Genomic DNA, 26,738 nt, shown 5'->3' with positions numbered 1-26,738 from the left:
AACCGAGAAGAAAATCTTGCCGCGTTCAATGTCGTATGCCGAGAATCGACGCTTTCTGGTGGAGACGATGGCGCAGTGCCTCTCGGCCCCACATTGTCGCTGCTTGTCTGACCGGGTGCAGGAGGCAGTGCAGGCTGCAGACAAGAATAGATCATTGATCTCCCTTGAAGGTCAATCCTCGCCGATCTCGCGGAGATATTGTGTCAAACGAAATTTCCTCAGCTCGCGGGGCTGAGTGTCGTCACTGTCGTGCTCCGAGGCCAGCGCTCGCCAAGCCGGGAGATTATCAATTGATGAGCTCAGCTGCGCCTCAGCTTCCAGAGAGCCGAGCTCAAACTGTGTCAAAGGCAGCTTCCAACATTAAAGGCTCAAGATGTTTCTTCGCTCTGCGAATAACCCGCGATGTGTGTTGGGCGAGCATCAACCAAAATATCATTCCTCATCGATCGATGCCAATCCTGGGCAGTCGATCCCGTTTATATCGTAAAGGAGAAAAAAAGACAGTGCCTCAGACAAAGTAAAAGAACCGTGATCCACACCTCGATATACAACCCGAATGCATCCATAAAATGGCCAATCCCTCAATAATATACGTTTCCCCCTCCACCATTCTTAATCTTCTCCTTTGCCTTCCTGACCCTTTTATTATCCATCTTCGTCCTCCACGAACAGTCGTCTGAAAATTCGCACCTCTGGCACTTGAACCCGTCTTCGATGTCAACTCCGCGTGGCCCCCTTTCGCCCTTCCACCACTGCATATCCGACGCAATCTGAAGATTGAGCGCCCCATCATCCATAGGGAATGTGTAGCTCCCTATAATGCTGCCATCATCCCTGAAGCGGTAGTCTACAGAGAGAAGTTTCCCGAGGGAGTTGACGCCGTTGGGGAAGGTAAGTTGGAGCTCCTCCTTTATTAAAGGAAGGAGCTCGCGAAGGGTGCGATATTTGACGAAATCGGACGTGATATCACCGTCCTTCTCCTGCGAGCTCTTGGCATCTGCATCGTAAAACACTTCGTCGTGTAGATCGCCCACCTGCGCGATGAATTCATCCGAGAAGGGTTCATCTGGGTCTATATCGAGACGTCGAAAAACTCGGAAAAAGTCGAGGTTTCCTTTGATCATTTCTGACAGGAAACGGTGGTAGAGGAAAAGCTGAATCTTCGTCGGTCGCAAAAGTGCCGCTCCCTTCGGCGGCCATGGCTTTCCTCTGGTCTTTACATCACAGAGATAAACTAAGAGTGAAGGATTGCTGTCGCTCTTTCCACCACGTGCCTCTTGGCTACTAGAAAGAACTTCTTCTTCGAAATCGGCGTCGGGGCAGGTGTAGCTGAGGCTGTCGACTATTCCTGTGCAAAGATGGCCGTCGACCATTCCCCAAACTTCCAACTCTCTGGTAAGTCCAGTGTCCCTCAGTGTCCTGAGGCCTTGGATGAAATTCCACAATTTGAGACCAAACAGATCTTCTTTGGTATCGACGTCAACTCGGACAGTCGTGTGCACCTGATCCTCGAGTTTCTTATGCACCTTAGACCCCTCCCTCATGATGGCCGTCTTGGTCTTCCTCCCATATGGCAGTCTCGTAAGGGTATAATAGTATTGCAATTCACACCATGCTCCGCCTGATGTCAAATCCGTGACCGAGAATGGCTTTTTCGGAAACGTACGGAATCGCACAAGCGGCGAGCGCTCATCCTTGAAGAACGATGAGGCATCGATCTCTTCAACATCCGAATCTTCGCTCTTCTCGACCTCCGCGGTCTTCTCCGTCGTTTCGGGTGGCAATGCAGACAGAGCGCGGCTCACTAGACGCTTCCAAATAAGAGCAGGTCAGTCAAAATTAATTTTCAATCCTTCGCTGAGCCGGAAGAAAGAACAACACCCACAATCCGGGTATACGACGCTTTCTGTCTGGGTCTGGGAACCTGGTTGGGGAGCGGAAGACGGTGTCGGCAGATACCCAACGGCCGCCGGAGCTGTGTTAGCCGCAGATGCATTGGTCGGCCCATAGCGCTGCGTGACATGATTACCAGCTATCACGGAACCCGCCGAGGTGTCGCCTTTAGATATGGTGCTAGTTGTTGTCGAGGACTCTCGAGCGGGTGCGGGTGCGGGTGCGGGAGCTGGGACAATCTTGGAAGCGAGATCAGTGAGAAGCGCTTCCTCCTCAGACGATAGGTCGTAGTAATCATCGAAAGTGGGAGGGACAAGAGTGGCCATCATCGAGGTATAGGCACAAATGCCATTGAGCCCATGGTGATGCGGGAGGGCTGACGATGATAATCGGAGAATGGGGGAATTGGGGGGGTTTGATTTAACTTCGCGTCGCGGGGTTGAAAGTGGCGGCCTAAACTTCCGTCACAGTCATTTTTGGCAGGCAGCTGCCCCAGTGAGCTTGGAGCGTCTCAGCGCGAAGTCACCTGACCAACCAGAACCGCAATCACCCAACCCCCAGCTGCCCTAATATTACCCTTGCCTGCGGGCGACCTAGTGCAACAGTGCCTGAGGAAGTGGACAAAGTCGGCCCAAGCACAGGCCCAGCATCCACAATTTATGGTTACAGCCGCACTAACTCGGCCCCGTTCCTGGGGAATCAATTGGACCCAGTTTCAAATCAGGCCGTCACTGAATTAGGCATTGATCTATCTCCTTTTCACTCGACTGCCAGTCCTGAGCTTAACTGACAATAAACTTGTAAAATCGAACCGTTGACTCCATGTGCAGAATTCTATGTCTGCTCGGTCACTTGAAGAATGAAGGCCTGATCCCAAAATGGCTTGGTCAGTTGGCGAACAGACGCTGCCAGTTGACCAGTAACGATGTCCTGTTTTGTCCAAGCTGGGCGTCATGAGTTTCAGCTCAGGCGCCCTCATGCCAGGTTCCCAGATCCCCCAAGCCTCTCCTCTCCTGACCAGTCCACCAGGTGATCTCTCATCGCATCGCCGTCGCCATACCTTAACCCGTTCCCTACTATTTTGGAAACCTCGCCTCGTATTCAGCGGTCTGTGCCTAGCTCACTAGCGCAGGTAGCGAGGCTGAGACTCATGCCACCGTGTCTCGTCAGGGGTTAAATGGGCCCAGACAGGCAGCCGAATTACTGGGATCGACGAGAGGCCAATCCAAGGCAGCAGTTATATACTTAGCAATTGAGCTTGCCCTTGACCTTGGGAGCCAGTCTGTTGATCAACTCTATTCAACACGCTCTTCGATAACTCGCTTCGCGAAGAAAGGAGATCCTTTGCCGCTATCTGGCGCCGTCCGACTTCACCATGTCCACGTCCTTCCTGCGTCTCCGCCGTCCCGCTCTGCCGGGAGCGAAACCCGCCTCTCACCCAGAAACTCTAACTGCAACCCCGACGACTCCGGCGCCGATCCAAACCTCTTCCCCGTCAGCCGGCCCCACCTTTATGGACTTGCCACCAGAGCTTCACATTCAAATAGCCGAATATCTCATTTATCCAGATGCACTCTCACTGAAGCATGTCAACCGCTACTTCCATAACCTTGTGTATACTGGGGTCACACTCAAGGTTGAGTGGCTCATGCAACGAAGACGTCTTCATCTGGAGTGCCCCAACAATGGACGATGTGATCTTGGAAGTGACGTCAGATTTTGCAGAGGAAGTGTCGCGTATGTCTTTTATCGCCATTCTTTGTTTCTTTGTCCCTGTTTTTCTTTCACCCATTGTTTCCAGACAACGCTCATTCAAGTCCCGCACGCTAACGATACACACAGTCTTTTGATGAAACGGAGAAGAGAACACATCGAGTGCGAATCCAGACCAGACCTCGGTTGTCTCATTTACGGCACCAAGGTCTGCGTCCACCGTCGCTCCCCGGCCCTCCGCTGGGCAAGATGGCTACGAACTACCCTGACCGCTGAGCTTTGGTGGTTAATTGTGGGGGCGATACCACTTCTCTGCTGTGGTGCATGGATCTCTGAATTGCTGAGGTCGAGCCGGCCTGACCAGGAAGCAGCAACGACTCCGGTTCCCCCATTGTCTCTAGGGTAAATGGAAGCATGCTAGTCATTTTCCCTTGTTGAAATCGGAAATGCGTTTTGTCTTTGGAGTCGGGAGTCATTGGGACAAAGCGGGCATGGTCTGCGTTCTTTGATACGTGTTTAGCAAAGTATTTGGGCATGTGATTGCTTTCAGGGACAAGAGGATTGTCCTTTTAATATAAGTCATTGAGAGTTGGTTCAATATTGTCTATTTAAACCTCGTCCTGTCCCCTCGGAAGCTACTCGACTATACGACTGTCCACCACAATCACAATCGCATTCACAATCACCATCACAATCACCTTCACAATCACCATAAGCCATCGGCATCATGGCGAGGCCGCTCTTCTACGACGTTCGCTGTGCTACCTGCGAGAGGCTTATCGTCAAAATGTCTCTCTTCGACCGGGGTCCAAAATTCCGCATCACGAAAAAAATCAAGGCCATCGCCAGTAAGTTACAGTGCGATATATGCGACCCTCCCAGTGGAAACGAACAATCATTCGAAGATTGTTATGAGGAGATACCAGATGATATGAGCGAATAACTTTTCTCACAGCGCGAGGACTGCCAACCGGGAGCAAACTTACCTCCCGGCAATGATTTGTTTCCTCACCACCCGACTCTTAATCACACAACTAGCTTTCTCATTCTGTCTTAACAGAAAGTAAGTTGAAAGAATGAAAATACCATCACTGATCCAATAACTTCCACATCCCCCCACCTTTCTGGTTACTGCCTTGACGCTACTCCATACTAGAAACCATTAAAAATCCCTCTCGGATTGGTCGCTCCTTGTAAGTCTCATCCCAATCTCCCCAGAGTGGTTAGCACTTCACAACTGTTCTTTAGAAACGATCACATCCGACTTTTTCGGCGTCTCCCCCTGCTCCTCGACCGAACTCGAATCCTGAAGTGAGGTGGGCGGCTTGAGATTACGCCTCTGTTTCCAGGTAAGCCCCTCAGTCTCGAAGATGGTGCTGATTTCCTCAAGAGTGTAGCCGCGCGTTTCAACGAAGAAGTACCACACGGCAATGAGCTGGCAACAAAAGATTTGTTAGTCTGGCTTCATACCCCAACTGTAGGTAAGTGAGAGATCCTACCTCAAGGAATGTATAAACGATATAGGCAATATAGTACTTCCAACCAGCGTTCTGGAGTCCGATTGGATTTACGAAGGTCGAAAAGAAGCCAGCGGCATGCATGATACCGGTCTGGTAGGCAACGCCACGGGCTCGAATCTCATACGGGAGGAGTTCCGCCGGGTATGCCCAGAGAGGGGTCCAACCGACATCGTATGCGCCGTTCGAGAGGAAGATGGAAACGAGAACGCCAACAGCAAAGTTTTGAGTACCATGGGTGGTATACACTTCGTGGCAGGGGTTAGTCGAAAGTCCAGGGGGCGACATTGTATCGACGACTTACATGCGGCAAAGGTTGTCCAGAGAATAAAGGCTAAAAACATGCCGGTGGTGGAAATCAGGAACAGCTTTCGACGACCGACTCTCTCGACAAAGAATGATGCGCCAACGGCCAAGACAAAGTTATAAATAGAGAGGCAGCCGTTGATAGTGGTTTGCTCGATAGTTTTGGTAATGCCAATGCTGTTGAGAACAGAATGGAGGTAATATTGAACTAGGCCATTTCCCGATATCTATAATGGAGACAAATTAGAATTTTCACTGATGTTATTAAGTTGAACGGCAGCCTACCTCCAGGAAAAGACCGCAGAATGTGATAATGATAAGACGCCTCCTATTCGGCTTGGTCCGAATAAGATCCGCGTAGCTTCCCTGGCGTCGATACTGAGCATCCTGGAGAATCGCTTGCTTGATCTGTTGATATTCAAGTTCAATAATGGGATTCGTAGCATCACCATTCGCGTGATATTTGGTAAGAACCTCCTTAGCTTTCGCCCCTTGACCTTTCGAGACTAGCCACCGGGGACTCTCGGGCACGAACCAGATCAACGCGATCTGGATTATAGCGGGAGCAGCTTGCAGAAGACTAGGAATCCGCCATGACCACGAGTTCTGAATGAACTGAGTCCCATACGTGGTCCAGGCAGCGATGATGGCCCCGGTATACCATGCCGTCGGGAAATATGACAGGATTGTTCCTCGGTGTTTCGGTAAAGCCAGTTCGGCCAGAAGTGACGGTGCAGCCACCACGGTGAATGCAAGGCCCCAGCCGATGAGAAATCGGGAGATGACGAACTGTGCGATGTGCTTGGAGGAACCCTGAAGAACAGCGCCAAGGCAAGTCCAGGAGGCGCCGAACGCGATAGCCTTGCGACGGCCAACTTTGTCGACGAGCCAGCCGATGAGGGGCAAAGCCACCATAGCTCCCACAGTTTGGATAGAGTTGAGTAGGCCTAACACCGGTCCCTTTGGGTGGTCGAACTCTGGGCGAGAGAACACGAAGTGTTAGTTGGGTGAGCCTAGGGGTACTACTTGAAGGGAACTGTGGCATGATACCTTCTTGCCATGAAGGCAGAAGCTGCAATCCGTTCATTATCATGCCATCGAAGCCTTGGTACGAGCTGCTGAGGATAACAACGGGCAAGAGGAGGTAGAGTGTCCTCAAACCTCTGTCATGATACCAGGCCGTTGGCGGGCCGATTTTATCCGCCATCTTGACAAGTCTGCGTTTCTTCTGTATTTTGTTTCTGTGGAAGGGGCCTGGGATGGAGATGAGGATATCCTAAAACGGAGAATACGTGAGGCTGTTTTCTGGTTCTTTCACTCTCTATTTATTCTTTTACTTGCTCGACAGGGGAACTCGATGCTCTACGAAACAGGCATAGCTTGAATTGAACTGTTAGACGTAGTGGAATATGTATTGAAAACTAGATCGCGGAGTTGAACCTACTCATCTGCGTGACGGAATCAAACCTGGGCATTGCGAAAATTTGAACTTGTAGGACATGCCCGTCGGCATATTACAGAGTTGCCAGTCTATCACGGATGGCAGAAGCATGGATTTACACACTTTAGCAGGGCTAGCGCCCCAGTCAATGCCCCGGTTCCCTCCTCATGGATCAGAGCAAAGATGGGCCGGAATTGCCTCGACACTTGTTTAGTCCCCGAACCATACGCAAGAACATCAAAGATAGAGAGGTAATAGTGTATTCTTTCTTGATTCCGCAGTGCGTGTAGGGTGTGGAAGTCAAGTTAAGGTGGACGCAGGTTGTAGATATCCGACGCGGTCAGGCCAAGCCCGAGTTATTCTCCTCCGAGTCGGATCGGACATTCCCAACGGCGCCATCTCCGAGCCCCCAAAACACTCCAGAACAGTTTTGGACAAGATACCAGCCCGTGCCAGTGACGTTGGGTATTTGGAATTGGTATTGGGGGGATCCAAGATGGTTCGCGTAGTTTGAGTATTTCTCTGAAACTAAGGTTATCCAGGAATGCTAAGGGAATTTATCAATAGCACGAGTAGGGAGTCCGTGAACGTGAATTTTCTAGGATTCTATAGATCGCCTTGATCGCAGATGAAGGTGTTTCCAGCTTTCTTAGAAACACTGCTCCTGAAGCTCGGTCGTTTCCTGCCAGATTGCCAACATCAATGAGAGTAGCACATGGTGATGCTGAATTGCTGGTGCCCAGAAAGCCAAGTGAAGGTATCAACCGCACCTCTTGCCCTCCTTACCATTGCTAATTCAACACATTTCACACATCTTATATATCTCGCACATAACATCGAAACTCTCTCGCACAATGTCCACCAACCCGGCCCCTCGGGCATCCCCCGGGGCACCACCCCAATTCGAGCCGATTGGCCTCGATGCCTATCGCGGCGTCTACGGACCCGGCCCTGCTAGAAGACATCCTGCGTTCTATTCCCACTGTTTCCTCGACGAAAACACCACTCCAGACGCCACACGCGTGCCGTTCAGTTGGGGATACACCATCTGCCACGCAACCGGGGCCGTCGCCGGCCAAGGCCCCGCAGCCAACGAAGAACCGTACCCGCCCTAGGCCCGGTTTTACGCCTCCTTCGCGCCTTGGGTGTGGTTTTGGCACGCACAGGGTGAGCACGCGCGAGTGTGGTGTGATGAGTTGATAGGGGATACAATAGAGTGGAAGACGGCGCGGTGGTGGCATGCGGATCCGGCGTCATGGTAGAACGAGCGCCGTAGGTATTGGGGCGAGAACCTAGATAGTCCATGTTATGAGGAGTAGTACTTACATGGTACATCCACATAGACCGTGGAGAAGGATATAAGCTCTGTGAACTAGGCTCTTCGATCTAGATCTGTCGTCGATATCCGTATCGCCACTGTGGGCGAATAATCCCTGTTGCTTGGTACAGTGGTATGTCCTGGGGTCCGAGTTGTGAGAAGATATCGGCCACGTGTCCCGGATCCTGGCGATACAATGCGGGGAGACATTATGGGAGAAGGGGTTTGGAAGGTTTAGCCCCCTGAACTAACCGGGCCTCATAAGGCGAGAGCTATTCCCTGCCGTGAAGATCTTAAAATTCTACATCAAGCCAGGCCTCCCGTAATGCAGGTGGCATCTCGAAAAGTATAAGTTTCCATGCACATCGTCTCCTACTCCTTCGCAGATAGTGTCTCCGAGTCCATGTCACACCAGAAGCTCCATCATCCCCTTCGTTATATCTATGGAGGATATCAAAGGGTATGAAGGTACGATGTGATGGTGATTCGATACCTCCTCTCTTATGTCTCCCATCTTCCCGATGCCCCAGTATCAAAGGCTGTTCCACAACGCCCAACTGTATTTCTTGACTAGCCGCTCTTTACTGTTGAAACGTATAGCGGACTCGAACACCGACTCTTATTTTGTTTTCTTTTCTTCTTCTTCTTTTCCATTTCTTTCTCGTCTCTCTCCTTTTCTTTCCACCTTTTATTTTATCCTTTACTGTATTCGGCTTCTGTTCGGTGCCAGATGTCCTACCCATCGTCTCAGAAGGAAATCCCTTCGATTATTTCTAGAGGTAGAGGTAAAGGCCTCATCCCCCGTGAGGATTGTAGGAGCTTCGCCAAGATTGTATCGAGGATCCCAGGCAGGGTAGCCCGAGGAATGTTATCTAGGCAGGTATGGTAATCTTGTCAGACTTCTCGAGGGAGGGTGCTGTCTTGAGAGTGAGGGAAACGAATGGAAATTTTGTTCGACATCGGCGGGTGCCTGGTAAGACTCGAGTAGCCTTGGGTCGATAATGGTGGTTTCGAATGTACTTGCCCTCTCCCTTTCGTCGAGTTTGGAGTTCAAGCATAGTGTCGGGAAGATCGAGCTGCGGCGAGGTACGGGAGAAGGTACATAGTTCTAAAGTCGCCTGGCTTGAACTCAAGAAAGGTAGGAGGAAGGTAACAAAGATGGGTCTTTCAACGTTTGTGGTTCTTCTCTTGAATTCGTAAATGCCCGAGTCTCCGTCCAGCGGAGGTCGAACTCGGGCTCAGAGGAAAGCTTTTCACGTAGGAATGGTCGGTCGAACGTTACAATCGGTGCTGTCGTAGAGAAGGATGATCGGGTATCGTCACTGGGGATCGTCCCCGCCGCTCGGAGCGAAGTATAGTCGTTTCGCGGAGTCGATGTTCGTTCCCGGACTGACGTAGAGCCGGTGGCATTGTTTAGCACCCGAAAGGTTCCTGGTTCTTTGGAGGCTAAGTTGTCGTTGTCATGGTCTCGGCCCCAGTTGCTGGGTATCTCGTCATGTGGTCGAGTAGTCTCGAGCATATTCTGTGATTTCCTTGCTAGCAGCAAGTTTAGTTTGTTAAAAGCGTGGAAGGAATGGTAGAAGGAGGTGTTCGAGTTTCCAGGTCGAGCCTTTTTGAGGGGAGGAGCCGCCACGTAATCGTATTTCCCTCGGAATCGAGGAGTCTTCGCGGGAGGAAACAGCCCAACAGAGCTCAAGGGAAACTATTCTCGATGAACCTGGCGGCAGGTATCGATTCTTGCAGCGTATCGTCGATAAAGGGAACAAGCTAGACGAAGAAAGGGTGTTCTTTCGTCAGTTGAAGGGATCATGTTCGCGCCTCAGATCTCACGGAGCAAGGAGAACCATCGCAACGAGGCCGCAACTGGTTGCCCTGAAACGCTCCATCGAGGATGCTGCATCACCGTCGTTCCGAATACAATCGAGGATCGCCGGCGTGGTCGAGGGAATGTTCTCGATGGTTTGGGTATGCGTTTGGGTTACAAATCTTGCCAGTCGTGGGTAGATTCGGATCGGCAACGAGCCCGCGGACTCTTCAAAATCGTTCAACGGTTCGAGAAGGTTGTTTCGTTTCCACGGGGGTCCTAGTCCGATGGTAAACCTCCATGTTATAGAGCGACCGGTGCTCTTCGTCACCTCTCTTTAATGGCTTTACAACACTATCGTTTTCTAAATGAAGTTCGACGGTTCGTGGACTTGTCTCTCGCCCACGGCTGGTGGATTTTGTTCGGCCGACGATTCCCGTCTACGAAGAATGACTCTTAGTGCTGTTGATGCTATAGATCTGTGCTGTGCTTTTCGGTACTGCTGGTTCTACTATGATCAATGCCTCTGGGTCCGGGCCCTAGGCGCAAGGATCAACCTCACCCTCGCGTGTTTACAATCTATACTGACAACATGTTTAACGGAATCACTGAACAATATGATGACATCCGACCCTGCTACTAGGTTGGACATTGATTCTCTCCTCGATGGTACAGGAACGCCAATGATCTGTGGGCTAACGGTCTACAAAGTACACAACTCTGCTCCCCCTTTCTTCCTGTGGCTCCAGTTTCTAGGGGGAAATGATTGCAACCTAATTCTTCAGCCCAGTGGTGTATTCACCACCAAACTACGATATCTTCTGAGCCCTTTGCGGGCCAAATCTGTCAGAAGTAGGTAGGTCCGTAACTATAGAGAGGTTTCTACTTCAGCTCAAACCCCTCAAGCCCCTATGCTTTCTTTCTAAACACCGACTCGTCTGGTTCTCGGTGAAGTGTGGCTAGTCCTCGCCTAGTTAGGGCTTCGGGACGAGAGGTCCGGGGCAAGTGTGGATACTGAGCCGCGCTTCTCAGATCCTCGGAGCGAAAGCTAATCCCAACGTACTTCGACATACTCATCTAGGTACGCAATGTAAGACAAAGAGTGGAAGTTGATCAGGCTCGTCTGAGGAATGGTCAGAGTTCGGCTGGGGTTCGGGTAGCATCAGGCACATCTGCTGTGTGGGGGAGAGATCGAATCGTTGGAGGTCCGCTTTCACTAGCCCGAGGCGGAAGAGAAAAGGAAAAAACTCCATCCCTAGAAACAACAAAACTTCTACTGGAGACAGTAAAGACTGCATTAGTTGAAGCTGTACCGAGGTAGTTCATGATTCTCTCGAGAGTGAGTGGGGAGGCGAGTGTTATTAGTCTCGAAGCACGATGGTGACGATATTGTGTCAATAACCATAGAGATATCATCATATCATCATGTCGACAAATAAGACCCTCGCAAGACAGCTGAGAAGAGGCCATATTCCCCACTAAGGGGAAAAAATAAATAAAATAGAAATTTCCTGCATTGATGAGATGGTGGTAGCAAAGTCTAGGTCCCGCTCGGAGTTGGAGAGCACGCGAGTCTGCAAGACGCTGATGACATGCAGTCTCGCGATTGCCCCGATAAAAGGTTAATTATCAATGTATCACGAAAATGTCGATATAAGATATTTCAAACAGGTCGCTCGGACTGGCTGCAGATGATGATATCCACATACAGAATTGCGAGATCAACTCCTCGCCGTACTAGGAAATTCTAAGGTACACCGAGCCGGGGCCGTGGACCACGGCTGTCCAACCAGCAGATATCCAAGTCCGGCACGGGCAGTAAAGTAAATACTTCCTCTGAATACTTGGAGTATACCTGTTGGCTGGAGCTACCAGCGCACAAAGTTTGCGTGCAGAGCCTGGCAAAATCATTCTGCAGGAGGTGTACTCTCGTAGTCACGTACTCGTACTCCTCTCCACGCCCACATACATACATACATACATAGGTCCCTCCACACGTCCGGAGGCTTGGGAGGGCAGTCATGGCCTTATAGGCTTATCCCATACATGCACAACCAACGTGATCCTGGAAACGCCATGCTCCTCCATCTTCCCCCCTCCCTGTCCCGCGTACGTACTTCTCCCCTGCCTCGATTATACTACTACCCCAGGACCCAGGTGCTACCTCCACTCCCTCATCTACTGTCTTACTACCACCCCCGTCCTCTTGCCGGCGGTGCATCATCCCAGGTCGTGTGGCGTCTTAGACAGAAGGTTCTGGCCAGCAGCTCGACCCCGTGTCTTAACTTCTGGGTAGAAAGCCCTAGTTCACATCTTGCTATTATACAACTACATTGCATTGCCGTTATCTTTCCTCCGATTCCCGTGTCTGCTGGGCTCCGAGATTGTCCTGCTGTAACTCTCTATCTCACTGCCACTTGACCTCCAGATGTACCTTGTACATGGATCGACGGCAGTCTCGCTCGACTACTCTTCGTATCTGAATCCTTCCCACTTCTTTTCTATTCTCGGTACTCGCCAAAGCTCCACAGCATAGCCATGCAGGTGGCTGCTTCGGGGTCCGATAGCTCGACTGGAGGTCAGTCGGGGGCTCGTAAGAAGCGAGATAACACTCGGCAAGGACCGTGGCGTTGTGGGAACTGTCCCAAGGAGTTTGCTCAGAGTAAGTCGCGGTGAGAGAGAGTCCCTTTTTTTTTTTTTTTTCTTCTCCCTTCTTGGCGGGTCGTTGCCGTTTCTGCCGGGTGAGATTATGCATAACAGTGCCGGCCATTTCTCCATGGGGACAAGGTGTGCGGAGATATGGCTTGACCACCTGGCTGGTAACTCAAGCTACCAGGGGGGGTATCTTTGGCCGGACGAGAGGGGGGGGGGGGTTGGATGTTATGTTCCTTTTAACCTGCATAGTCGCGTTGTGAAGCTAACCTTGGGCGCCGCCTGGGTGGTCGCGTGTCCTTGAACAGAGGAATACAGAGACAAACATCAACGACGTTGTATCCAAGCAGCCAGCCGACAAAAAACTTCAAAGCAGAAGTCCTGTGTTCCATGTGCCACTTCGAAGCTCGGCTGCGATCTGGGTACGCCATCCTGTTCTCGATGCATCAACAGGAACAAACGATGCCAGTACGTTTCGACGACAGCAGCTGGCCCATCCAGCGACAAGACCCAACCTCAGAACGATCCGCAGACTTCACGATCAGGAACCGGGACCCAACATGAGCAGAACCCATTTCAGCAACTCGCAACCGAAGGACCTGTGGGTGTTGGGGAGAATGTACCCCTTCACGCCGGCAGTTCCGTAGATCCTACTCTGGATCTTGACGATGCATTCAGAACTTCCCCCTCGAATGTCATGGGCCTGTCACCGTCTCTGGATATGAATCTCGGCCATTGGCCAATAGACCAGTCCCAGACGGCACAAGATAGCCCCGAGAGCCTAGCTGGTGGAATGTTTAGAGACCCGGGAATGAGCCCAGGCTGGCTCAGGCGGAATTTCTACCCTTTCGACGCGTCTCGGAGCGAAAATAGCGAGTCCTCTCCTCAACCATGGCAAGCAAACGACCCCTGGGCGTCGAGGGGAACGATCATGACTCCGGACGGCTGTAGGCCAGCTGGAATGAACGATAATGTTGCCAATCCCTCCATGACCACCGGCCTTGCTGGTGACGAATTGAATTTTGATCTCCTTGGGTCTCTTGGAGTTTTGACGAGGAATCGTATTACTCCGGCTCTAGACCCCGGGCAGGCGCCGATGGAGGGTTATCTGCAGACCGGAATCCCAAGAGATAACTTGAATCTTAGACTAGACACCTCCGCGAGGAATCTCATTGCCATCGACCCGAATCTTTCTCAAGAAGCCCGAGGCGACGGACAAGGCTCCTCTACGCTACACGATGCTGTCAAACCCTCCTACGATCAAACCTCCCTAACCCTACGTGGCAAACCGGACGACATGACCCGCCCTTCTCCCTACCCTTACTTCAAATTCCCTTCCAGCGAAGAACTCGTTCGAATTATCTCCAGCTACCCTAGAATAATGGTTCGACCCGGCGAGTACCCCCCTTTCGTGCATCATAAACTCTATCGCTGCTCGACCGGCGACATACCGGAGCCTCTGGCCAAGGCTTTTTGTTGCATCGGTGCCTTTTATTCCTCTGTTCCCACGAGCAAGAATTACGTCTACAACCTTCTGAATGAGGAAAGTGGAGCGCTCGTCAAGGAATTTGTTAGTATTATCCCGTTCCGAGGAATCTTTTGACTTCCGTGGCTGATTTCCCTGGGGGTGGACAGCAAAAATGGTCCGGGTCGGATGGCGATATGTTGGCGGTTGTGCACGCCATGTGCATTTACCAGATCCTTGGCTTCTTCGTTAGCAATAGCCCCGACCAAGTGCGTCTTACAGAACTGCAGCACGTGTTTTTCTTGAAGGTATGTCGCCCCCTTTTACGACTTCGAAGTTGCCCATTGTGGTCTCCGCACTAACATGAGTCCCTCCGCATTTGCAGATGACACGACGCTTGATTCAGCAATACCTTCAGTCTCCTCCGGGTGGCGACAGTGAGGAAGCCAACTGGAGAAAATGGATCATAAACGAGACGATTCGTCGGACCCTCTTCCTGGTGAACACCATCAACACGCTATCTTGCAAGACCCAAAGACAAGACGCATACTACTACGAACCGCTCGACGATAACCTCATAAGGAATATGGTTCTCCCAGCTCCTGATTCCCTATGGAAGGCATCCTCAGCCGAAGAGTGGCTTATCGCCAAGGCTCAGCTGGACCCGAATACCGAAGCCCGGAGCAGACTTACAGTGCAACAAGTTCTTAACCAGATCGACGCCGATAGAAACGAAAGGCATGGTGTTGGGCCGGGAATGATGCAACAGCCACTGGCGGGCGGTAGCTGGAAGATTTCTTACGCCGACCTTGACGAGTTCACGAGGCTCATTCTATCCACGGTTGGGTCGCCACTTGCTGAGGGAGAGTGAGAGAGCTGCCGCCCATCGCATTGAAACCCCTAATACTCTCTTTTTCATTTTTTTTTATCTCTCCATTCCCTTTTCTTCCCTTTGCCTCTTTTATTTGTTTGTTAAAAGATGAAACATTGCCCTCGATCGAGGCTGAAGGATGCATCAACTGCACGAAACGGTGTTTGTGGGCTGCTGTATATTTTGCATATCACAATTGCGCACGATCTATGTCCTGTTTATGAACTCATGTGACTCGGTGTTACGATTTCGATGGGAAGATTGATTCTGGGATACGCTAAGCTGGATATTTGGAGGTTCATCACCACAAAATTTGCATGATATACGGTCGTACTATCCGACTAATTGAGAACCACTCTCGAGATGGCAGTGTATCGCTGTTCTCTCACAGTACCTGCTTTCTTTCCTTCTACACTGAGATCTTCCCGGATTCCCTTTCTAAGATAACCAACTGTTCCGCGAACCCCTTCCCGGTCTTGCTTAATGCCTTGACACTATCCTTTTCCTTGAGTAGGATGACATTCTCCGGGTACAGCTTCCCAAGCAGAGCAAGCTTAAGAAGGGGGTCCGTGGTAGGGATGACATGGATCCTCTTTGTACGACCAATCTTCGTGCGAGGAGAGATGACTAGACCTGGCCTACAGAGGATTTCTGTAGTGCTGTGGACAACGGCGGCGGGAAGACCTTGAGTTGAAGGAATGTCCTTGGGAGAAGTATTTCTAAGTTCTCCTTCTGCTCGGACTTCGTAGGCGTATCGGCGACCACGCGCTATCTGGCCGAGATCTACCGATACGCACTTCCCCGAATCGAGAGTTAACCTCAACTTGACGACCCTACGAAGTTCATCATCGTTGTTCTCGTCGTCAATGGTGAGTTCGGATTCCGTCACGCGCGGCTCGACGGTCAAGAGCGAAGCGAGATTCCAATTTCCCGTCGAGGCGACGGCTCCACTGGCAGAGAGCTCCGTCCTCGGTGCACTGATGTACTCCCTGTGCTCGTAATCGAATAGAACGTCTCCTTCCCCAGTATAAAACTTGGCTGGGTGATACCGGAGAAGATGTAAAGTTCGCGAGCCGGAAAGAAAAGCCGGCAAGACAAGTCCCTGGGCGTATTGGAAGCCGTATCCACCCTGCGGAAGTTTAGGTGCCGTGAAGACCTTGGCAAGGTCCACGATTGCAGTATGCTGTACGGCGCCAGTGAGGCAATGCACCAGGAATAACTTCCGAGGCTCCTCAACGCTACGGATTCCATCTGTAGAGTGTTCGGGTATGACGAGGGCCACTTCCTCGTAGTTCTCAAAGGGCAACAGGCTGTCTCGTAAAAGGATCATGCGGTGGAGCCACTCGTTGTAGAGTTCCATGAGCCGGGCATCGCTACGTGGACCGAGGAGTAAAGACGCCACAGCTGGGGTCCAGAGGTGGCCCTCACACGGACTTCGAAGGCGGATATCGTGGGCGAGTGCTGCAGGCTTGGTGCTCTCATGAACGTATTGGATAATGGTCTTGGCGATTCGGTTGGCCTGATAAATGATTTCTCCACGAGCCGCGTCCCGGCTGGAAGGAGCAAGCGGTAAAGTCGACTCTCGGCCACTTGTTGAAAGGGAGGCAGCAAGACCGTCGACTAAGACGGATGAAGCTGGTGGTTCGGTTGGAGGGTCTTCACCAAGGCGGGTGATAACTGAGTGGAGGAGTGGAGTGGCGCTTGCTACAAGCTGGCGGACGCTGTAGACACCAGGAGAGGGGTGAAGCGCATGAGGGAAGGTATGGCATGAACCATTGAGTTCAGATGGTATTTCCGTGGGCATTTTCGCTGATGGGTAGGACCAGATTGGGAATCTCGTTTGTCCGAGCGTTAGGTTTGCAAGGTTGGCTAAGCGATAAGGAGGGGCTGAAGGGGGCGGAGAAGTTATGGTGGAAATCATGGCTCGAGCGAACAGCATGTACCGTATGCAGTGGATGGTGAGGATGTATAGGCTGATCGCGTCAGAGGAAGGAAACACGAATGGTCTTTTGAATCTAGGCACAGAAGGTGGGAATGTGTGATTTGATAGAGAATGGAGGGTACTGCAGTTGAGAGTTGATTGGCGGTGTTAAGACCACCCAAAACGTGAAACTGCGGCGCGTGGACTGTTTTGCTGGAATCTGTTGAGGAGACACGAGTTGGAGACGCTAACTCATCGAGGGTCCACGGGCTTCACGGCCATGCAGAAATATAATCGTCAGTACTTTATTTAGAGCTAATGCCTCGAGGGTTAGAACGCTTTTAAGCCGTTGCAGATGCCGGACATCTCTGTGAGCTATCTGAAGAGGGACCGTCCTCAGGATTCACAGGTCCGAGAGATCCCAAAACACGGGCTGTAAGCGATTTTCGAGTTCTCGATACTGGCAACTCCTTCTCCGCCAGGTCCCATGCCGTCCTGTAAATGGGCCGCTCATCCATTTCTAGAAGGTGGGTAAAAGGCGCGTCGGGCTAACGCCGATGGGATCTCGGCAGGCCACGTCACATCCGGGAACATGGTGGTCAGAGCCCGACACGATCAGTAGCCAAACGAAATCGGTGATGTCGGGGATCGAATACTTTGCTCGGAGTTGGGTGGTCAGCAACAGCTGCCGGTTGCTTGAACTCCGAGGGCTTTTGACTCGCAACCACAAGAAGGGAGGTGGTCATTTCTATTGCATAAAAGTTGCGTGAATGTAATTGTACTACTGCAATCACGTCCAATCCAAAGCACCTTAGAAAATTCCCGGTAGTATCTCTCCTTGCGTATGAAAAACCCCAGTCGGAGGAGTGCAGCGTCGGAGTTGGAGGGCCAAGAGTCCGTGGAAGGTCGTGTCGGAGTGAGGCGACTTTATGAGGCTACTTGCTGCTACCCGTTCATCCACGAGAAGAATCAAGCAAACAATAATAGAAGCACTTGGCAAACGAAACACAACAGCTTATGACGGAGATATCCATCATCTGCGTCATGCTACATCTTCCGTTTTCCGTCCTCGGTCGTCGGTGTCCGGGCTCCGGCGGAGGGTCCGTGCGTCTCCGGAGCAGCGGCCGCCGGATCGGTCTGCTCGACCGGGTATCTTAGGGGGTATCTATCGGGCTCAGGGCGATTGGTCGGAGTATTCAAGTGTCTATGTTGATTACATATTCTTCAGGATTATTGCATATCTTCTTTCATGTATTTGTGAGCTGTATGTTGAGTTCTAGCTGCCTTCCTAGATTCCTCTTCAGAAGTCAAGTTCAAGCAGACCACGCCGAGCACCGGGAAAACGGCTCGTAACACCACACCCAATGTTCCTGTCTATCTATACTAGTTGAGTTTGGAGTACGATCTGGCAACGGAACACTCTCCTGGAAGAACACTACTCTAGTCTCGGGCACTTAGCACCTCTAGGTCAAGGTTAACTGATACCGAGTGCGTCTCCTGTGAGATTGGAATTCTATAGACAGAAGTGAATTTAAGGAATTTGAGGAATCCTGGGAACGCTATTTGTATCGCCATATCAATCCATTCACACTCTCGTGCTTCGCATTTTGATACCGGGACATCCGCCACCACACGGGCCGTCGCGCTGCTAATGTTGCTGATATTTATCAAACTTACTCGGTTTCGCTGAGCTGCTTTTTCAATGACATTGGAAGCCGATTTTGCCGTCAAACACACTCGTTTAACCTGAAGTTGTACAGAGGTCCTTGGTTCGGCAAGTTTGGGGGCTGTGCAGGCCCACGGCCACGGTCTAGATGTTGGGTCGCACTTACGTCTCTCAAAAAAAACAGCGGTCAAATAAGATTGCGAGTTGGCGAGGAAAGCTGCATTGGGATCGATGGTAATTCTATCGAATTAAGATGTTCTCAATGGCAGCGAGAGAGGAAGCCAAGGACAGGTTGGTGATGGGCACGAAAAGAACGGACGGACAGCGGCATCTTTAAGTCTTTCAACCGAGTCGAGACACTCAAAAACCTTGCAATACGACGACATTTTTTCTTGGCAACGAAAGCGAGAGCGAAAACGAGAATCGCTCAGGAACCCGCAATTGATGTTTTAGCGGCCGCGTCAGAGCTTACGATCCCGACCCGGGGGCAGAGCTGTCAGAGCCTAGCGAAGCCCTGGATTGATCCTTCGACGCCGATCAGGCACAGTCTTAAAATTTGGCAGGTCCTTGCCAATTGATCGAGAAAGAAATAGATCGTGGTGCGTACCTCGACTTGCAATGATTCATTCCCACGCGTCGAGGTGGCATTTAACGGCGCAGTGTGGCTATGCTCACTCTGCAGTGTCCCAAGCCGCCATCGCCGTCATTGAGCCATTGATGTGATACGAACAACAGGCCTGGGCCTCTTTTATGCCCTCTTTCGAAGCATCAATCTCAGAAACTAAATCCTTCTTGCTCCGGTTCCCCAAACCACGTCCTTCCCTTGGGATCTTGGGATGCACTCAGTCCCTTGAATGTTGGGGAAATTAAACCCTTCAGGATAATATCCATCACCATCAAATCTTGTTACCCCTGGCGCATCCATCAATCAAATCGGCTCATCTCTTCTCACCTGACCGGATTCGGCAAAGAAGCCAGAAACCTGGGGGGCCTCAGAAACCTTCGAAACAACCTGTTGGTCATGCAGCCTTGTCCACGGCTATACTGACCGGGAGATTCTATTTCGAGGGTCGCAGAGTCTGCCTCGAACCGTTGCAGGTAGCGCCTGCCTCGCTTGAGTCCGAGTGCGAAGTCACGTTCTCGCGGCCCTTTTTTTCTTTTTTCCTTTTTTTTTTTTTTTTTTTTTTTTTTTTTTTTTTTCTTTTCTTCCCACGTTCTGGCTCTGGTTCCTGATAAACCGTCGCTTCTGCCATCCCAAACCTTATTCCCCTCACCGGTGTCTGTGGCTTCCAAAAGATTCGCGATGCTGGTCCTTAACAAGATGGCACCGCTTCCTCAGCCGCCGTTACGTCCACCCCCAGCACCCCCAGCACCCCCAGCACCATCAGCACCATCAGCACCTCACACGATGGTTTCCTCCTCCGCAATCCCCTCTCCCTCCGACCGGCAACGGCGCATAATCCAGCTCGCCAACGACTGGGCCCTTTTAGACCTTCAACCTTCCTCCGCACCACCACCACTAACCCGGCCCGATCAAGCCCCGTCATTCCGGACCCCCGGCGACGATGGTGTGGCTGAACAACTTCTGTTTCGGTACCGCCAGCAAACCGCATCCACTCCGCCGGGGCAACCGTCCCTTTCATCATCCTTCTCAAACCCTCTGCTTAAACGCTCCTTTACCTCCAAAAAAGCTCAGTCCGCCAAGTCCGCCCGTCTCGTGTTTGAGACCCTCCTTGACTACATCCGGAGTGGGTCGGCTTCTCCCGGCGTTGTCGAGGCACTTGTCGCCCAGCTCGGAGGAGCAGGCGGCGGACTTGATGTTCCTCCCCGACAAAAGAGTAAAAATCTCTTGCACTCTAGGAGGAAGAGCTACGAGAATGGCTTCGAGGAACGAGGCCAGGTTCTCAAGGAAGCCGTGCAGCGTGGTCCCGTTGACGTCGTCAGCGTTCTTGTCCCGTTTGCCGACCCAGCATCCCTGGATGCTTCGGTAGCGCTGGCAATCCAGCTGCGCAACATCGCGATGACTGAGATTCTTTTACGCTATGGGGCCAGAGTGTGCGATTCGACGGTCGCGCAAGATGAGTTTCGCAAACTCTGCGTTGAGGGGGGCAACCACGAGCTTGTGAGTCTCGTCTTGCGCTCTAATGGCAGACCGCCCCCAATCTGCCTGTCTCAAGCCATGGTTGATGCGTCGAGGGCGGGATGCCTCGAGACCGTTTTGCGTCTCAGTCGGTCCTCCGCCGACGGCAGCTTTAACAACGCCGAAGCCCTGAGAATCGCAATCGGCCAGGGGAGGCGCGACATTGCTCTCGCCATAGTCATGAGCAACCAGCCTCCCCAGCGACCAGGTTTAGACGAGGCCGTCACCCTTCTATTTACCCAATTGAACATGAGCCCCAATGAGAAACTCGCACTCGCCGAACTGCTCCTTTGCGCAGGCGCTGCGGGCGAAGCTCTTGATATCGGCTTGATCCACGCAGTTTCCTCCGAATTCCTTGAACTCGTTAGCCTTTTAATCAAGTATGGCGCATCCCCGACGTTCCAGAACGGCCTTGTTGTCCGTAACGCTGTATCCAAAGGCCGGTATAGCCTCGTCGATGCCCTACTTTCCGGATCCTCTAGCTTCTCCTCCCTCTACGCTTCCGAGTGCGTCGAATTGCTCCCGGCCAATGTTTCGTACGAGTGTCGTCATTTGATTCTTACTCAACTGCTCCGCCGCGGCGCCAACGGAACACCCCTGCATAATGCTCTCATCGATGCTGTCGAAGCTGGAGATATCGAGTCCGCACGTTTACTACTCACTCCGCACTTTCCAAAGGGAAAAGGTTCTGAACTTAATGGCTCTCCTATTACTGCTTCAGCAGAGCTGTACGATCGTCATGACGTCGCTTCGGTGGACCATAAGGGAGGCCTCGCTTTCAGTATTGCCGTGACCCGCGGCGATGTTCCTATGACGAAGCTGCTCCTCTCGGCGAAGCCGTCTCTCGAGACGTTGGGTCAAATATTTCCCGCCGCATGTGTCTTGTCCGCGGACGATGCTCGGTACACCATCGTCGAGGCGTTCCTTCTTGTTGGTCTCTCGGGCAAGCCACTCGACGTGGCACTACAGGAGGCCATCTCAAAGAAACCGGCGGAGCGCGACGAGAGATTAATATCCATTCTGCTTGCTCACAACGCAAGCGTCAACTTTGGCGATGGTGCTGGGTTATCTGTTGCCATACAGCAAGGTGACATGGGCCTTATCCGTACCCTCGTCGGCGCTGCATCGCCTGCCACGGCTGCGAATGCTGTCACGAGTGCGATGAGGATCGAAGACGTTGATGCTAGAAGGGAAGCAATGGTCTTGCTCTTGGATGCTGGCGCTGCAAAGACCGGACAGGAAAATATCTCCTCGGCGGTCCTGGTGACACTTTCGTCCAAGCCCGTTGATGTTAGGATGCTTCGCTTGCTTTTGGAACAAGCTAAAGCTGATGTCCAGTTTGAGAATGGCGCGGCTATTAATCTAGGTATGCCTGAGTTTTGGAACTTTCTAATGTCTTTCTCAGAATGTTTCTATTAACAGTTTCTTTTTGTTAGCCATAAACGACTCGGATCCAACAATTGTCAAACTCCTATTGAAGCTTTCGAAACCTTCACCCGAGCTCATGAGAGAACATCTCTCTGAATTAATGAAGCTTCCTTCCACGCAATCCAAGACCACTAAACTCCAGGCTTTCCTGCCCATCCTCACACAAGGCGACCTCGATGAAGCCCTAGTCCTCGAAGTGACTGCGGTGTCGCAAACAAAAGACGATAATCTATCTCTCTCGACCCTAAACACCCTCCTTTCCGCAAAGGCCGACGTCAACGCTCTCAAAGCCCGAGCACTATGTTTAGCCATCGGTTCGGCAGACAGCCGCATCGTCGATCCCCTCCTCCATGCGAAACCTACCAAACAATCCTTGCAGCTCGCCTTCCCCCATGCAATCCATAACAAGGATCCCGCAAACAGACTCACCTTTGTCAAGCGGCTCATCGATGCTGGAGCGCCCAAGCTAGAAGCCACCCGAGCTCTGGCCTATTGCATTGATGCGCATACTAATGACATGCCACTTCTCACTCTTCTCACAGAACACGCCGACACATCGGATGGGATTGCCCTCATGAAGGCTATCCGCAAAGAGAGCCCCGCCATTGTCGGCCTCCTCCTCGACAAAGCCAAGTCGCCTATCCGAGCTACCGACAAGTCATTCCTGCAAGCCATGAAAATTAGTGACCGACCGGAAAGGCTGAAGATTGCCGAGCTCCTCCTAAAGAGCAGCAACATCGTTGGAAAGCAATCCATCTCTTCGGGCCTCCTAACTGCCGTAAGCGACGTCGATTATGAACTAGGAAGACTCCTAACTTCAGCCGGCGCGAGCCTCGCAGACTGCGACAGCCAAGGCATCGTCAAGGCAAGTCGCTCGGGATCCCCGGAGATGCTGTCCTTGCTCTTGGCCGGTATGCCGGAGCCAAAGAAGGAAATACTAGAAGAGGCATTCCAGGCGGCTACCGAAGTGGGGGACTTGAAGGTCCGGACGGAAATCCTAGAGATCCTCCTACGCAGGGGCGTCACAGGGGATGTCGTCAACGAGCAGCTCGTCTCGGCGGCGCGATATGGAGAGGCAGGCCATGAAATGCTTCGAGTGCTCTTGGCAGCGGGCGCGAACTTGAATTATCACGATGGCGAGGCTGTCTGCGCTGCTGTGAGAAGCGCAATTTTACCCAATTTGGAGCTGCTCCTGGGCCGTGAGCTTGTAGATCTCAACCAGGTAAGACCTTTCTCTTTCCTCTACTCTTAAAAAGAATTTGCCTGATCAAATGCTAACATCAGCCCAACAAAGGAGAAACCAAGCGCTGGCACACTTTCACAGGCATTAAAGGCTAGCTGGAAGTTGAGCCGAGAGACACGGCGGACAGCCATTGAATGGCTCTTTGAGGCCGGTCTCCAAGTGACGTCCGAGTTACATCTAACCTTGATAGAAGTCGTCAATGAAGAGGATATCGACGCCGATCTTATCGACTTCCTCCTCGATCACGGCGCATCCCCACTCCATAATAGGGGCAAAGCCATCATTGACACTGCAGCGAGAACTTCAACCCATATTCTTGGTCGCCTTCTCAAGGGCGTCGATCCTAGCGACGAACTAGACCACGTCCTGACTTCAACTTTCAAGAGGGAAGACGCAGACATCTGGTTCTCCAGCGACGGCGCTACGGTCCTCCAAATCCTCCTCGACAATTCGCCCGGAAAACGAACGAGCGGTGCCACCCTCACGACTATCTTGGAGCTAGCATCGACCAAGCCGCACGAACTCGTAGACTCCTTCGTCATGACGCTTGTTAGTCACGGGGTCGACGCAAACTACGACCAGGGCAAGCCACTGCGTCTCGCAGCATCAGCAGCCCAACTCTCCTGGGTCGATACCCTTCTCGGCGGAGAGCCGTCCTCTGACCCAACGCCCGAAACCCTCTCTATAGCCCTTTCCCACGTCTTCGATAACGACGAACTAGACGAAGACGACGCCATAGCCTTGATCAGCACCCTAGTCGACTACGATAAGGACGGAACGAGAATAGACGTCATGTACCCCCACCCCATCCAAAGCCCCATCCTCGTCCTCGCGCTCGAGCGATATCCCCGCTCAGTGGAGATCCTCCAACTCCTCCTCGACGCAGGCTACTACCACGACCAAATAGTCCTCTGCCGCGTCCTCCCCGACGTCGAAGAAGAACCCGTCACTCTCCTCACCTGGGCCCTTCTCCAGCCGCAGAAGCGCATCAGCACAGCCGTCCTCGACCTCCTCCTCTCGCGCGGCGCCAAAGTCAACTTCGAAACGAAAATCACACGTATCTCCCCAATCATGCTCGCCATCCGCTCCCGCCGGCAAGACGTCGTCAAATCCCTCCTCGAGCACGGCGCGGAGGTCGACGGCATTACGGACGCGACGGGCGCTTCTCCCTTAGCCATGGCCGTGGGGCTAGGGGGCGACGTCTCTATACAGATCATGACTAACATCCTTGCGGCTGGGGCGTCGAGGAACGACGGTTCCTTGCACAACGCCGCGAGGGAATTGAATCTCCCGGCTCTCCAGGTCCTTATGAAATACGGCCACGATCCGGATTTCCCGAGTCCGCTTCACGGCGGCCGTACGGCCCTCGCCGAAGTCTGCCGCCACGCCGCAGGCAGCAACAACTCCTTACCACTCGACGCCGCCCGGGAACGCACCCTCGAAAAAGTAATGACCCACCTCATCGAAAACGGAAGCGACATCGCCATCAAATCCGACAACAAGTCCGCCCTCCACCTCTCCCTCGAATCCTCCGAACCCGTCATAACGACCCGCACGCTCCTCAAATCCGGCATGTGGAAACACGTCAACAAGCCCTTCAACCTATACACCGATGGCACGCACACGTACTCCCCCACCCTGTACGTCCGACGCATCCTCCGCACGCACCACTCCGAACAGCTCTACTGGCTCCTCCGCGCTAACCGCTGCGAGGATATCTTCTACGCCCATGAGGGAGCTCAGCCCGAAGGCGCCGTCGGTCTACCCCCGGACATACTCGCGCAGGAACGAGCCCGCAAGGCGCGTCTCGCGCGCTTGGCCATGGAGCAAGAAGACCACGCCATCGCCATCAGCCGGATGCGCGCCCTAGCGGACATCCAGGCGCAGATCCACCGCGCGCAGGCGGATTACGAGGCTCTTACGCGGAAAGGCAAACAGCGCGAGGAGTTACAGGCGTTAGAGGAGCGGGCGAAGTTGGAGGAGTCACTCTTCGAGGGAAGTATGCGCCGGAAGAGGGAGGAGCAGAAGGCGGATGTAGCGCATGAGAAGGCCGTTACGGAGGAGAAGCTGGGGAGGTGTAGAGCTGTTTCGGAGATGGAGTTGGAGGCGGAGGGGAGGAAGGCGGCTGCTTTGTTTGATTGGGAGGAGAAGATGGGGATTCAGAGGGTGGAGAATGCGAGGGCGCTTCATGCTATCCGAGTCGCGGAGAGCCAGGATATGGCTAGGCAGGGTTCGATAAGGATGTAAGTGAAAAGGCGGAGGTGTGAAGTGTGAAGACATGAGATGTTGCTTCCGGTGTACCTAGTCTATCATTTCCTATGTATCTTGTGTGTGTTGTTTTGTTCTGAGATACCATTCTGCTTTTCAGCATCAAGCCAACTTTCTTTCATCATCAATACTATTAAGGTAGCCATGAGTTTTCAGCTCTCCTTTTCATCTTGAACTCACCTCCAACAACAAGGCTACACCAACTCAAACAAACAAAACTCGGAGCTCCAGACACTCACCAAGTCATCACATCAGAACACCTTTGGATCTTAAAAATAGAGATGGTAGAGAGAAGAGATTTATCGTCTATTACCGGCGTGTCCCCGTCAAGTAACCCAGACGAAGAAACACACAGAGTAAAGTAATTGTCCAATGAAACGAAAAAATCCCATCTCCCAATTTTCTCATCAGTGAAGCATGCAAACGTCCATCTCCCCCAATCAAACAATCAAAAAGGCCATCTACCCTCCGTGTTCCCCCGCCGGCCAGGAATGAACTCGGCTCGTCTTGGCTTTTGTTGTATCACCGATCCATCAGAGGAAAAGATTTGGTCGCCGGGAAGGAGATCGCCCCCCGCCTCACTGAAACTGTAATGACAGTGGTATCGAACTCATAGCGGGGCGTATTCGGAGAGGCGACAGCTCAAGGTGAAGTAAACATGGTGGGTGGTTTAGTGCTGTTATCAACCCGGATGGATTAGTTACATGCCACATGCCACATGACATCTGTTCCGGACCCGGATCCGGGACCGGGACCGGAGCTCTAATGCTCATGATTCGTGAAAGGGAACAAGGGGGGGGAAGGGGTGGGTTCACTTACAGAGCAGCAGCTGCAAGAGGTGCAGTCGGAGTGAGATCCGCAGGTGGAGCAAGCGCTATTTAGCTCAGGTTAGCATTGATTCCGCTCACACAGCGGACAGCAATATGATGCTAGAGATAGTCCGGCGATGGGTTTGATGCGAGCACATACCAGGGGTCCATGTTGATTGTGTTTGGGAGGTTTAAAAACCGAAAAATTTGAAAAAGGTGGTTGATGATGCTTTTTATTGCGTGGATATCTGAATGTGACAAGACTGTCTTACGGAGAAAAGAG

General features: G+C 52.2%; 4 protein-coding genes and 2 pseudogenes across 4 annotated transcripts; 3 read left to right on the top strand and 3 right to left on the bottom strand.

The window, feature by feature from the left end:
- Positions 1-171: 171 nt before the first annotated feature.
- Positions 172-2,219, bottom strand: SAPIO_CDS8419 (uncharacterized protein; the record flags this gene model as incomplete). Its single annotated transcript, XM_016790053.1, has 3 exons — positions 172-336; positions 594-1,804; positions 1,886-2,219. The coding sequence occupies 3 exons, from the start codon at positions 2,217-2,219 to the stop codon at positions 172-174; spliced, it is 1,710 nt and encodes a 569-aa protein (XP_016640316.1).
- Positions 2,220-4,837: 2,618 nt separating this feature from the next.
- SAPIO_CDS8418 (uncharacterized protein) lies at positions 4,838-6,636 on the bottom strand (the record flags this gene model as incomplete). The annotated part of the gene is made up of 5 exons (XM_016790052.1): positions 4,838-5,041; positions 5,106-5,371; positions 5,428-5,656; positions 5,715-6,406; positions 6,591-6,636. The coding sequence occupies 5 exons, from the start codon at positions 6,634-6,636 to the stop codon at positions 4,838-4,840; spliced, it is 1,437 nt and encodes a 478-aa protein (XP_016640315.1).
- A 1,088-nt stretch (positions 6,637-7,724) lies between these two features.
- SAPIO_CDS8417 lies at positions 7,725-7,985 on the top strand (annotated as a pseudogene; the record flags this gene model as incomplete).
- Positions 7,986-13,034: 5,049 nt separating this feature from the next.
- Positions 13,035-14,980, top strand: SAPIO_CDS8416 (uncharacterized protein; the record flags this gene model as incomplete). Its single annotated transcript, XM_016790051.1, has 4 exons — positions 13,035-13,112; positions 13,165-14,214; positions 14,280-14,417; positions 14,495-14,980. 4 exons carry the CDS (start codon positions 13,035-13,037, stop codon positions 14,978-14,980), a joined length of 1,752 nt encoding a protein of 583 aa, XP_016640314.1.
- Positions 14,981-15,389: 409 nt separating this feature from the next.
- SAPIO_CDS8415 lies at positions 15,390-16,784 on the bottom strand (annotated as a pseudogene; the record flags this gene model as incomplete).
- A 3,191-nt stretch (positions 16,785-19,975) lies between these two features.
- On the top strand, positions 19,976-25,625 carry SAPIO_CDS8414 (uncharacterized protein; the record flags this gene model as incomplete). The annotated part of the gene is made up of 3 exons (XM_016790050.1): positions 19,976-22,073; positions 22,144-23,357; positions 23,430-25,625. The coding sequence occupies 3 exons, from the start codon at positions 19,976-19,978 to the stop codon at positions 25,623-25,625; spliced, it is 5,508 nt and encodes a 1,835-aa protein (XP_016640313.1).
- Between the last annotated feature and the right edge of the window lie 1,113 nt (positions 25,626-26,738).

This window comes from Scedosporium apiospermum (genome assembly GCF_000732125.1).
Source record: "Scedosporium apiospermum strain IHEM 14462 chromosome Unknown SEQ_SAPIO_0121, whole genome shotgun sequence".
Classification (NCBI taxonomy): Eukaryota; Fungi; Ascomycota; class Sordariomycetes; order Microascales; family Microascaceae; genus Scedosporium; species Scedosporium apiospermum.
Note: the sequence above shows the minus strand (reverse complement) of the source record. Positions and strands in the feature narration are given on the sequence as shown.